The sequence below is a fragment of the Phacochoerus africanus genome, chromosome 4 (genome assembly GCF_016906955.1).
Source record: "Phacochoerus africanus isolate WHEZ1 chromosome 4, ROS_Pafr_v1, whole genome shotgun sequence".
Taxonomy (NCBI): domain Eukaryota; kingdom Metazoa; phylum Chordata; class Mammalia; order Artiodactyla; family Suidae; genus Phacochoerus; species Phacochoerus africanus.
This window is the reverse complement of record NC_062547.1, coordinates 74,644,104-74,657,311: the sequence shown is the minus strand read 5'-3', so window position 1 is coordinate 74,657,311 and position 13,208 is coordinate 74,644,104. Positions and strand designations below refer to the sequence as shown.

Genomic DNA, 13,208 nt, shown 5'->3' with positions numbered 1-13,208 from the left:
TGGCGCGATGGGACTGGCAGCATCTCTGGAGTGCTGAGATGCAGGTTCGACCCCTGCCCTGGCACAGTGGGTTAAGGATCCAACATTGCTGCAGCTGCAGCATAGGTCACAACTCTCGCTCTGGCTCTGATCTGATAACACCATGTGCTACGGGGCAGCCAAAAAGGAAGGAAAAAAAAAGAAAAAATGTGGTGCCAATGATGACGAATTAAAGCAGTGTAGGATTAAAACAAAGTAGTATAGTTCTGAGGAGATGCCTTAGGTGGTATATTTATTCCCTGTGGCTCCCTGTATTGGTTACCTAGTACTGTGTAACAAATGATCCCTAAATTCAGCAGTTTATAACAACAGGAATTTGGATGTGGTTTCACTGGGTTCTCTGCTTCAGAGTCTGTCCCAAGTGCAGTTGTGATGTTGGCAGGGTCAGCTCTCATCTGAAGGCCCACCTGGGGCTGGATCCACTTCCAAGCTCACTTACATGGTTGTTGGAAGAATTTATGTCCTCATAGGCTCTTGGCCAGAGGCTGGCTGCCCTCAGTTCCTTACCTGTAGAGACCTCTCCAAGAGCTGGCCTCACAAGGAGACTCTCCTAGAAGTGACATCCCATCACCATTGCCATGTTCCACTGGTTAGAAGCAGCCACAGTCCCTCCCATGTTCCAGGGGAGGGACTTACTTGGGTGTGACCACCAGGAGGTTGGGGTCATGGGGGCCACCTGAGGGTCCACCTGCAGAACAACCCCCCCCCCAGCAGTGACCTTTGCAAGAATCCATGTATTGATGAGTGTTTCCCCAGCACCTAAGACCATCCAAGCACTTAGTAGGTGCTCAGTGAGTGTGGTATGAGTGGGTTTCTCTCCATTCATAGATAAGGAAATTGAGGCCCGGGAAGCCCCATGCCTCTGCTCGCTCTCTGCCACCCTCCCCTTTCCTCCACACTCCACTGGAATGGTTTCTTTAATTCTTATTTAACCTGCAACTTTTATGCTTTGTCCTCCCACTGGTACCCTGGAAACAGTTGGGCTCTTAGTCCCCAGTTTCCTTGCAGGGGTTCCCAGAGCCAAGTGGGCAGAGGAACAATGCAGCAACATGTTGGGGTCTGTCACCTCCAGGGCCTCAGCCCACCAACCCCCTTGCTCTCTGCCCAGAGCCCACCTCCCTAAGACCCCCACTTTTGCACTCCAGAGTCTGCCCTTCCCCCCTGGCTGCTGACAGTCCCTGTCCCCACGAGCGCCATGTCTGTCATCCAGTCCTTGGGAGCTGTCAGGCCTCATCCAGAGTCTCCTCCATCAACTCCCCCGGGGTCTGTCTGGCTGCGGAGCACATCAGAGGGACTCGGAAGTGGTGGCCTCCTCTCCTGCTGAGCCCCTCCCACCTGAGCCTGGTACTCACAGAGGAGACAAGGGGCTGCTCCTGCTGGCCCAGCGCTGCCCGAAGCTCCCTCCACGCCAGAGCTCTGCCATCCATGCCCCATTTTACAGATGGTGGGAGGCTCTTTGGCCAAGGGCTCAGGCTGGGTGAGGGGCAGGACCTGGGTTTGAAACTGCAAGGCTCCACGGCTATACCTTTGCTCACCTTGCTCTGTAGACTAGGAGCTTCCAGGGACTGGTCTGTGCCTTCCCAGTTAGTTGAGGGCCCTGGAAGGCAGGACCACGTCTCCTCCATTAGACCAGGAGCCCCTGAAGGCGAGCAGGTATTTCCTCCATCCGACTGGGTACTTCAAAGAGCAGGGTCGCACCTCTGCTATCAGACTGGAAGCCCTTTAAGTCAGAGCCATGGCTCCTCCATCAGACTGGGGGCTTCTGAGAGCAAGACCTTGTCTCTGTCAGACTATGAGCGAAGAAAGGCAGGACTGTGTCCAGGAGCTTCTGAAGGCAGGGCCACGTCTCCATCAGATTGGGAATTTTTAGTCCCTGCCACGGGTCATACCCACCTGGTCCCCTCCTGTCCTGATGCCTTGGCTCCCATCCCTCCTGCAGACACAGGGATCTTCAAAACAAGAGAAGACAGGAGTTCCTGTCGTGGCTCAGTGGTTAACGAATCCAACTAGGAACCATGAGGTTGCGGATTCGATCCCTGGCCTCTCTCAGTGGGTTAAGGATCCAGCGTTGCCATGAGCTATGGTATAGGTTGCAGACGCGTTGCTGTGGCTCTGGCGTAGGCAGGCAGCTACAGCTCTATTCCACCCCTAGCCTGGGAACCTCCATATGCCGCGGGAAGTGACCCTAGAAAAGGCAAAAAGACCAAAAAAAGAAAAAGAAAAAGGAAAAAAGAAATGAGAAGACAGGCACAGTTCCCAGCCAGGGACCTCCTCTGGCTTCTTCCTGAGGTCCCATCCACTCTAAGCATATATTGTGCACCTATTGTGTGCCATACAAGAAAATACTATTATTCAGCCCTAAAAAGTGACGAAACACTCACTGACATGCTACAATTTGGGTGAACATTGAAAACGTGATGCTCAGTGAGAGAAGCCAGGCAGAAAAGGTCACATAGTATGTAATTCCATTGATATGAAAGGTCCAGAACAGGCACATCTACAGAGACAGGGAATGGGCTCTTGGTTGCCAGGGGCTGGAGATTTGGCAAGAACGGGAAGTGACTGTTCTTTGGGTACAGGGTTTCTTTGTGGGGGGATGAAGGTGTTCTGGAATTAGTGATGGTTGCATAATCTTATGAACATACTAAAACCCACTGAAATGTGCATTTTAATTGGGTAAGTTATGGAGTGTGTGACTTATATCTTAAAAACAACAACAACAACAAAATTTTAGAAGCACCAAAAACAGTGCCAGGCAGTGGGCTCTTGACTGAGAGTAGCTGTTGTTCTCCCATTTCACAGGTGAGAAGGCAAACCAGGTCATTTACCCAAGGTCAGGTGGGCTGAGGAGTTCCCATAGTGGCTGAGCAGTTAGCAAACCCGACTGGCATCCATGAGGACGCCGGTTTGATCCCTGGCCTCGCTTAGTGGGTTAAGGATCTGGCATTGTCGTGCGCTGTGGTGTAGGTCGTAGATGTAGCTTGGATCCTGTGTTGCTGTCGCTGTGGTGTGGGCTGGCAGCTCTATCTCCTATTTGACGCCTGGCCTGGGAACCTCCATATGCCGTAGGTGTGGCCCTAAAAAGAGAAAAAAAAAACAAAAAACAAACCTGTCTCTCAGACCATGAGTTCTGGGGGAAGGCAGGTCCCCTCAGCCCAGACTCCCCCAGACCACGCACCTCCTTCCCCTTATCCATGCAATACTGGCAACCTGGCTTCACTCCCTTGCTCCCTCTCCCCTGATGGGAAATCCAAAGCCCAAGAGGTTAGGTGACTCTTCAAGGTCACAGCACCACGGAGTCTCTGGACCCCCAGCTCACTCCCCTCCTCGTCCACCACCTCCTGTCCCTCCCACTCTCTGCTCCTGGAGTAGAGTGGGGGCAGCCCCAGGAGAAGCCAGCTCAAAAGCACAGGAAAGTCAAACGCCGTTTGATTCTGCCTCCGGGGCTTCTAATTGCTATTCCTGACACACACTGTAATTAGAAGGCCCCTTTCAAATATTTATACCTTAGACGTCGCGTATTTATCTGACAGGGAGAGGACTTGGATTTGATGAGATCTGTCAACAGCTCATCCTCGAGCAGGGAATTGCCTTGCAGCTGACAGAAAACAGGACAATTACCCGCTGTGCTCCCTGGCAGTCCCCAGGGATGCTGCTGCCTGTCGCTGATTGCAGAGGGCGGGGTGGGGTGGGGGGCTGTGTGAAGGCTCTTCTGGAGGGAGGACTGAGTTCAACAGGTTCGTGTTGGGCAGCTCATCCAAAGCAGAAGAGGGGTGGGGAGGTGGGGGCACGTACGAATGAGGAGCCTTGTTTTGTCAGCTCCAGGCCTCAGTTTCTCTATCTGGAAAATGGGGCTAACAGTGGAGGGGAGATGGAGAACCTCCAACTCTGTGAAGAGACCTGGTGGGTGTCAAACGCCACTCCAAGTCAGGCCATATCATGGCATCCAGTCAGAAATGAGCTGTGGGGTGTCCCTCCCCCTCTGTGCCTCCATTTCCCCAAGGGGAAAAAACAAGTCACTCCCTCTTGGCGATCCTTCCTCGAGCTTTCTGGGGTTTTCCTGTTAGAAGCCCATTTTTCAAACCAGGAAAGCAAAGTGCTTTCATGGCCCCCAGCCCCACTATTCCTGGGGGTGGGGTCAGCTCTGACTTGCACTCCAAGCCACAGGCACCTACCCACCTCAGGGGGCCTGGAGAAGGGAATCTGGGGTCCAGTCCTTCCTGACCACCCATCTTACTCCTCTATTAGGGGGAACTGAGCAAGCCACCTTATGGAAAAAGAGAAAATGTGTTTGCTCTGGAACTGGCCAAGATTCCCTTTGCTTCTCTCACTGCCCCCAACCCCTTAATGTTCTTGCCCCCAGACAGCTGCAGCTGCCAACAGGCAGCCAGGCCAGGCGAGACCCCTCTCATTTCCGTTCCCCCCCCCCCACCTCCACCCCCAGAAACCACAAAAGGACAGATGCTGAAGACACACGCTAGGCACAGATATCATCTCCCTTCCCCTGGCCAGCTGCCCCAGTCCCCTTCCCCCATTGCGCAATTAGTCCCCTGGGGAGAGGGGACGGGAAGAGCCCTCTTGGGGGAGGGGAAGTCAGAACCCCTGTCCCTTCCGTTGTCTCCCCCCTCCCTCCCGCTGCGTCAGTATCCATTTTAGCCAGTGACCTCTGGGACAATTTCCACACCCCCAATCTGGTCAGTTTCGCCACCAGATCCTGGTTCAATTTCAACCCTCAATGGTGGTCCCTCTCACCCCCTCTGCTGGTCAGTTTTACCCCTTCCCTCGTTCAAGTCCAGCCCCCCATTTCCCGGCCAATTTCCACCTCCCCTCCCTCTCTCACTCCTCAGCACCTCTCGCTCTCAGGAGCAAGGTCAGCCCCGGTAGGTTCCCACCTTCTGCTCTCCTCGCTCGGTCCTGCCAGCCTCGGCCCTCCGGGTCACTGTCCAGCAGCCGCGGCCTCGGCCCCCCGCGACTCCCGCCCCGCATCCCCCCTCCCTCCGCGGGCAGTGGCTCCCCTCCCTCCCCAGAACAGCTGAAGGTCTCTGTCACCTCCGAGGGGCGCGCCAGGGGAGGAGAGGGGGCGGGGGAAGCCGCGGAGTGGGAGGCGGGGAAGCCTTGACGTTGCTTGCTGCTCGGGACCCGGCCCGGGGCTGGTAGGGGCTGGGGCGTCAGTCTGAGCGCCCCCTCCCCAAAGTCCCCCCTCCCAGCCGTGCGCCGGCTGCGGCTAAAGTCTCTCCGAAAGCGTGAAGGGGGATTGGAGGAGATTTTATTTCCCTTTGTGCCCGCGCCTGGGGCCGGATTGAGGCGGCCGGGCAGGGGGCTCCGGGATTGGGGCTCCCCCGAAGCGGCGAGGAGCGCAACAAAGGATGCTCCACACCAGGGTCGCCGTCCCTGCAACCCAACTTTGCGCGCGGCGCCCGCGCCCCCGGGGAGCCTGCCCGCTGCGCTGAGAACCCAGGCGTCCGGGCTGAGCCAGGGCTGGGGGCGTCGGCTCTGCAGGCGGCGCTTTCCCCGGCCCCCGGCTCCCACGAGGGGATCCCGGATCTTCCCGGAGGCAGCGGGCTACCTAGCCTCGCACGGAGACCGCGCTGCCGGGGGAAACTCCGCGCGCTTCCGCGGATGCCCCTCGCTCTGGCCGGACGACCCTGTGCTGGGCGTTCAGGGCCCTGCCGGGTGCCCTCTTCCCCCGCCGTCCTCCCAGAGCCGGGCTAAGGTGCGCTTTTGCTCTTCCTCCTTCCTCCGTCTCCTTCTCCTTTTTTTCCCCTTTTCACCCTCCTCTGAGCTCAGCCAAGGAGCATACTTGATCTTTCTCCTCCTTCTTCCTCTCCTGCCCCTCCTTCCTCCTACTCCTCCCCGGGGACTCTGCGGAGGTAGGGGGTCCAGAAGGGAGCATGTGGGTCCCCCTCTGACAGTGGCCAGGTTTGGGGTGACACGAGCTCAAATGGCCAAGTGGCTCCGAGACTACCTGAGCTTTGGCGGTCGGAGGCCCCCTCCACAGCCGCCCACCCCCGACTACACGGAGAGCGACATCCTACGGGCCTACCGGGAGCAGAAGGATCTGGACTTTGAGGACCCCTATGAGGACGCGGACAGCCGCCTGGAGCCTGATTCCGCGGGGCCTGGGGACTCCAAGGGCCCTGGAGACGCCAAGTATGACTCTCCAAAGCACCGGCTCATCAAGGTGGAGGCAGTGGATATGGCCAGAGCCAAGGTCTTGCTGGGCAGTGCCTGCGAAGAGGTTCGTGGCTAAGTCTGGGTGGCCCCAGGAGATGGGATGAGGAGGGCCAGGGGCAGGACTTTGGGGAGCTTGTTTTATGCATGACCCCAGGGGCAAGCCAGGGCACCAGCCAGACACATCCTTGGCCTGCTTGGCAGAGTGATCTCTGTCCATTTTCAATGCACAGCACTGGTTGCCCTCCCGCCTCTCAGACTGGCCCTGCCTTGTGCCCCCCTTCCAAAATCCCGCCTGCCACATCTCTCCCCCTCCATCTTCCCTTCCTCTTAGCCATGGGAGGGATCTTCCTAAGAGAGACCTGAGTGAGTCAGTTCCCCACCAGGCACTTGAACCCCCTCACCGCTGCTTTCACCCTTCCTCTGTTCTTCCTCCGTTTCATAGAAGTGGAAATAGGCTCACAGAAGAGAAGCAGCTGGCCCAAGGTCACATGGCTCTGGCTTGTCAGAACTTGAACCCAGACCCACATCCAGTGCCCATGCTTTTTTTCTTTTTTCTTTTCCCTAGAGGATCAGGGCATCCACCCCAAACCCTCCGTGGAGACAGAGAAGGCTTTGTAGAGGGTTACAGGAGGCTGTGCTGGGTAGTAGTTAAGGCTTTGTGGAGGGTTACGGGAGGCTATGCTGGGTGGTAGCACAGAGAAAAGTAGGAGGAGGCAGGGACTCGGGGAAGCAAACAACCTAGGATCAAACCCTACCTCTTACTTAGCTGTGTGACCCTAAGCGAGTCACTTACCCTCTCTGTGCCTTGGTCTCCTCATCTGTAAATTGGAGATAATGTACTTACTGAACTGAGTGTTGGTATTACAAGTAAATATACGTGAAGCCTTTAGAACGGTACTGGCACCTGATAAACATTACAGTTATGGAAGGAAGGAGATCAGGGTCTGTGTCAGGGAGAATTAGATTAACAGGGAGGAAGAGAGCAAGGAAAAGCAGGCATCTGTCTGCAGACAGTTGTGGGTGGAAGAGAAGACCGCTTGCTTGGAGGGGATGTGTCAGGTGGCCCAGAGACAGCAGGCAAGAGGTGTACTATCACCCAGTAGGGGTATCCAGAACTAGGCTTGGTCCCCACGAGCCCTTGACCCCCTCCCCTTCCTTTCTCTCTCCAGTCGGAAGTCGATGCCGAATACTCGGACCCCTTTGATGCTCAACCTCACCCGCCACCCCCGGATGATGGCTACATGGAGCCCTATGATGCCCAGCGAATTGTGAGTGGTGAGTAGGCAGGGCTTAGGGGAAGATGATCGGGTCCCAGGTGGGGTTAGGAGCTGACCAGTGTCCTTGCCCTCCCAGAATTGCCATGCAGAGGGTTGCAGCTGTATGACACTCCCTATGAGGAGCAAGACCAAGAGCCGGGAGATGAGACTCCTTCAGGTCGGAAACCTCGACAGAGTCGGCTGCCCCAGGAGGATGAACGGCCAGCAGATGAGTATGACCAGCCCTGGGAATGGAAGAAAGACCACATCTCCAAGGCATTTGCAGGTGCTTCTTTGACTCTGACCTCTGAATGCCTGCCTCCCTCTATTCCTGCTCTGGTCACGTCCCCTCTTTCAATTTGCAGAGTAAATCCTCATCACCTGTCACTTTGGTAGTTTGTTAATTCTCACTAAAGTGTGAATGATTGATAGTCATAAATTCCTCTTCCCAGGAGAACCTGTATCTTGCTTGGAAACTGAAAACTCCCCCCCCCTTTTGGTTTTTTAGGGCCACATCTGCAGCATATGGAGGTTCCCAGGCTAGGGGTTGAATTGGAGCTACAGCTGCCAGCCTACACCACAGCCACAGCAATGCCAGATCCGAGCCACATCTGTGACCTACATCACAGTTCAGGGCAATGCCAGATCCCCGACCTGCTGAGTGAGGCCAGGGATCCCCTGCATCCTAATGGATACTAACTGGATTCATTTCCACTGGGCCACAAGGGGAACTCCCGAAAACCCTTTTAGATTGCAACAGAACCTACTCATTCTGCTCAGTATAGTGCAGGAATAGGCTTTAGTGTCAGATTAGACCTGGGTTTGTAGCACTTACTTTATCTCCCTAAGTCTCAGTTCCCTTACCTGTAAAATAGGGGTCATTCTAGTACCTGTCAAATAGGGTGCTTGTAAAATGAGCGCTAAAGTGCTCAACTACACAGGAGCTTTTGAGGAAGAGGGTAGCATTTCTAGGAGTGAATTCCTAACTGACTTGGGTAAGATTGGACAAGTCTCTGAACCTCAGTTTCCTCTTCGGTAAGAGGTCAGCTTTAAGGGAGTTCCCATCATGGCTCAGTGATAGTGAACCCGACCAAGTAACCATGAGGATGTGGGTTTGATCCCTGGCCTCACTCAGTGGGTTAAGGATCCAGCATTGCCACGACCTGTGGTATATAGGTCGCAGCCGGGGCTCGGATCCTGCCGTTGATGTGGCTGTGGTGTAGGCCAGCAGCTGCAGCTCTGATTCAACCCCTAGCCTAGCAACTTCCATATGGCGCAGGTGCGGCCTAAAAAGACAATAATAATACTACTAATAATAATGCCAGCTTTAAGAAACAAAATAACTTGGATCAGGAAGAGTCGTACGAACATATATCTGCCCCAGAAGTTATATAACTGTGAGGGAAATTGGGACTTACTGCCTCAGTCTACCTGTCTGTATATTGGGAGTGGTTTTCTAGCTCTATGACTTGGCCAAAGTCAGGCAGAACTTTCAACCCAGTGGACTAGCCATGCCCTACTGCCTATCACTCAGGGACCTGCAGGTCTTTCCATGTCACCAGCTTTCTGAATTACCGCACCCCTTTCTTCTCAAGGCTAATTGGTTCCTCATATACCAGTCTTGCCCCAGCCTTAAATACAACCCCTCCTCTCCTGGATTCTGATAGGTTGTCCCAAGCTGGCACCGCCTTCCTACTCAAAATCCATTGGCTTATCGCCACCCCCGCCTCTTCAGGTAGGCGGGCCTTACTCCTTTTCTCTCTTAAATCTTCTCCAGTGCAGTTTGACAGTCCTGAATGGGAAAGAACTTCAGGGTCAGCCAAGGAGCTCCGGAGACCCCCGCATAGAAGCCCCCAGCCCGCAGAGCGTGTGGACCCGACCCTGCCCCTGGAAAAACAGCCGTGAGTGGGGAAGTTGAAGATGGAAGAGCCCGGTTGAATCCCTCCCTGCCCCCATACCAGCCACAGATTCTTCAGACCGGGCGGGGGGGGGTGGGGAGGGGCTGGAGTAACTTTCATTCATTCATTTCATTAATTTTTTTCAATTAACCTTCACTGGGTGCCAGCCTGCTGTGGGCCATTCACCCAGCTCTGTGCAAAGCAGAATCAGATGGCATCTCCGTTCCCTCCTTCATTAGATTCAGAGTTCAAATCCCGTCTCTGTATCTTTTGGCTGCGTGACTTTGGGCAAGTCACTTAACCCCTCTGAACCTCAGGCGTAATACCCCAAAGATAGTGCCTGCCTCGAATAAAATTAAAGGGTATTTCCTTCCTTCCCTTGGGTAGGGTTTTGTAAACCCCTTAGAGACTAAGAGCAAAGAGGCAAATATTATTCTCACCTCCAGGAGATCTTATGATAAAAGTGGGATTGGCAGGATTTGGGAGTCCCAACTTTAGGCTGGAGCAAGGCTCACAAGCTGGGCCTGGGGATTCTCTGTGTCCCTTCAGCCTAGGAGCTCCTTGGGGAGTTCATTGAGCACCCAGAGCCCAGCCCTGTGAGAACCAGGGTGTGTTTATCACAGTCATTCCCAAACTTCTTAGGTGGGTGGCACAGAACTGCCTAATTAACACTGAAGCACGGGGTATTTTCTTTCAGTACAAACAACTGGTGCTCATCTGTCTTTGATACCTTTCTTGTACTGCTAACCTCTCTGAGCACATTAAAATTTTAAGTAAAGAATGGTACATGTGGGTGGGGATGCAGGATGTGGCAAATCTCATGAAAGTGATATATGCATGTGATTCAAGTTGGGGGATTAGGGAGAGGTTGAGGACCCTTGGGGACCCAGCAGAGGGAGGCTATAAAGGTCAAGGTCAGGAGTCTGTGGTGAATTGGAAGGAGCAGCTCCAGGTTGACCTGGGCTCAGCTGTCTTCCAGGGAGAAACTCGTCTGCCTGAAAACCAGGCTCCTTTTGAGAAATCCAAGCGAATTTTCTTGCTTGTTTGTCACAAGTCCTTGAACGAGCTGTGCCTACATCCAAGTCCCAGGATGTGTTGGAAAGGGGATGGCTCTTCAAGAGACATCTGTCCCCACCCCCACTTCCAGGTGGTTTCATGGCCCGCTGAGCCGGGCAGATGCCGAGAATCTCCTGTCGCTCTGCAAGGAAGGCAGCTACCTTGTACGGCTCAGCGAGACCAGCCCCCAAGACTGCTCCTTGTCCCTCAGGTGAGACCCCAGCCCCCTGGAGGAACAGAGGGGCACAGTACTGCATGCTTTCAACTGTCACGCTTTTGGCTGAACTCAGCGGGAGCAGAGGGGTGTGGCTCCAGCAGCCAGTGGGCGGTACTTCCAGGACTGTGGACTGGGCTTCTAGGCCAGAGGGCGGGGCTTTCAGGGAGGGCACCGACTTTGTTCCGACTGAGAATGAGCTACCTATCACTAGAGATAAGCAAGAAGATGGAGAGGCAGCCATCCAGTAGATTTAGAACTTGAGCGAGATGCGGAACTGGGCATCTGCCTTTCCTCGGACTCCCCCCAACCCGAAGTTGAAACATACCCATCTGTGTCTATCCAGGGCCAGAATCTCAGAGTGGCCCTCTAGACATCTGAGTTTGAGACCCCAGTTCTACATGCCTCTCTGCCTAAGAGTCTAAGTGTCTCTGATTTAGAAAACACTCCTAAGATTCTATCAGGCTTCTGAGTGTGAGATTCCTAAAATGTCAAGATTGAAAAGAGATTGGAAGCAGGTTCACATCCTGTCTTTGCCACTTTTCTAGTTACGTGACCTCAGCTTAATCATTCAGCTCTCGGGACCTCAGTTTCCTTATCTGGGAAACGAGGATAATAATAGAATCAACTGCATTGTAACAGTACTCTTGTGGCACAGCAAGTTAAAGATCTGGCATTGTTGCTGCAGCAGCTTGGGTTGCTGCTGTAGCGGGGCTTCGATCCCTGGCCCAGGAACTTCCTCATAACTCCGGGGGTGGCCTCCCCCCAAAATAGCATCAACTTCATTGTAATACTATGATGATTAAATGGGAAAAAAGTGAAAAAATGTTGAGAAGAAGGCCCAGGAAAGAGGAAGTGCTTCATTCTTACTGATGATGATGATAAAATAATTTCCAGGTTCTTTGTCATTCCACCCACCAGAGATGGAGAGAAAGGAAAGAGACCCTAGGCTGAGGAGCCCAGGATGGAGAGCATAGGGGTCAGGAGGTTTGGAGAGAAAGTGCCTGCCATGTTCCCAGAAGGGACTTCCACCTGGATAGGAGCTCCAGCCTGTCCTGATAGGGGACCCTTTATTGTGGAACTAGCTACAGCTTAACACCAGTGGCCGTTCAGAAATATTTGGGGACGCCAGCCCCTAGCTCCTGGGAGACATGAGAGGGTGACTTTAGGCTTGGAGAGTGCAGGTGGGTCTGGAGCACTGGATACCCTCCCATCCCTGTCCCCCAGGAGCAGCCAAGGCTTCCTGCATCTGAAGTTTGCGCGGACCCGAGAGAATCAGTTTGTGCTGGGTCAGCACAGTGGCCCTTTCCCCAGTGTGCCAGAGCTGGTGCTCCATTATAGCTCCCGCCCACTGCCCGTGCAGGGCGCCGAGCATCTGGCCCTGCTGTACCCCGTGGTCTCACAGAGCCCCTAACAGAGAGCCTCAGCCCCTTGCCCTGAGCCTGGAGGACCCAGAATCTCTGGCTGCAAATGTTGGAAATCTTTCCAGTCCTGGAGGAGGCTGGATGGAAAGTCTCCCCACCCCTCTAGGCCCTGAGTCTTATTGGAGCTGCTCTGCTCCACCTCCTTCTGGGTCCTGGAGCCCAGAATTGTGTCTTGAAGTCCTCCTCTGGCCTGGAAAATAAATAAGTTATTGTGTGTTTCAAGTGTCCTTTCTGGGAGGTGGGGATCCCAGCTTCTCAGAGGGAAGAGGGGAGACAGGCCCTGGGAGGTGGGGAGAGCATTCCTAGCTCCTTGTTTTGGGAATGGAGTTGGGGTCGGAGCCTGAATTGCTCACAGGAAGGGACCCAGAGGTAGAGACAGGCAGGGAGAAAGAGGTATGGAGGCAGATAAAAAGCCAGAGACATTGGAGACCGGCAGATAAAAAAAGATAGAGAAATGGAGGGGACAAGGCTCTCAGGCCAACCCCGCCCCCATCCCATTGGGGCGGGTGGCCACGGGCTGATGCTGCTGCAGAAAGGACATCTGTCCCCATGGAAACAGCAGAAGTGGGGGAGGGGAGCCAGGCCCAGCTGGTGTCACTTCAAGGTGACAGTCAGGCAGGAGACCCGGGGGGGGGGGCAGATAAAAGCCAGGAAGCCCCAATCTGGCCCCTCATCCCCCAACTCCAAGCCTGCCTAGGAGGCAATACCAGCTGGGGAGGGGGATGCCTCCAGCTCAGGGCACTGTTTGGAGGCTAGGGGCATCACTTGTCTGCTAATAAACACACGCCTCCAAAGATAAGAACGGGGGAGCCAGCGAGTCATCACGGAGCCCCCTTGTCACAGTGGACCTCTCCGGCCACCCTTGGGGGCTTTGGGACCCCCGAGATGACTCCTCACATCTCTTCAGCACTCCCAAATTGCCACACATTCTGGCTTTGCTTTCTTCGTGAGCCTTTATTTGGTGTTCTGGGGATAAGGGAGAGGAAGTGAGCACAGGGTCTCAGGCTGGACTCCCTGACCCCCTGGAATCAGTTGCATCTTTACGTAGCCGCTGGGGGGTCCTCTCTGGGTCTCTGGGGGTTCTGATTCCTTTTCTCGCTTCAAGGAACTCTCTTGGCTGCCCAGAGGAGCCTGAGGCAGGAGAAAC

At 54.5% G+C, this 13,208-nt stretch overlaps 1 protein-coding gene across 1 annotated transcript; it reads left to right on the top strand.

Moving 5' to 3' along the window:
- Positions 1 to 3,824: 3,824 nt before the first annotated feature.
- SHD (Src homology 2 domain containing transforming protein D) lies at positions 3,825 to 12,277 on the top strand. Its single transcript, XM_047777483.1, has 6 exons — positions 3,825 to 6,277; positions 7,383 to 7,488; positions 7,567 to 7,755; positions 9,247 to 9,370; positions 10,515 to 10,634; positions 11,865 to 12,277. Exons 1-6 carry the CDS (start codon positions 5,981 to 5,983, stop codon positions 12,049 to 12,051), a joined length of 1,023 nt encoding a protein of 340 aa, XP_047633439.1. The 5' UTR covers positions 3,825 to 5,980; the 3' UTR covers positions 12,052 to 12,277.
- Positions 12,278 to 13,208: the final 931 nt, after the last annotated feature.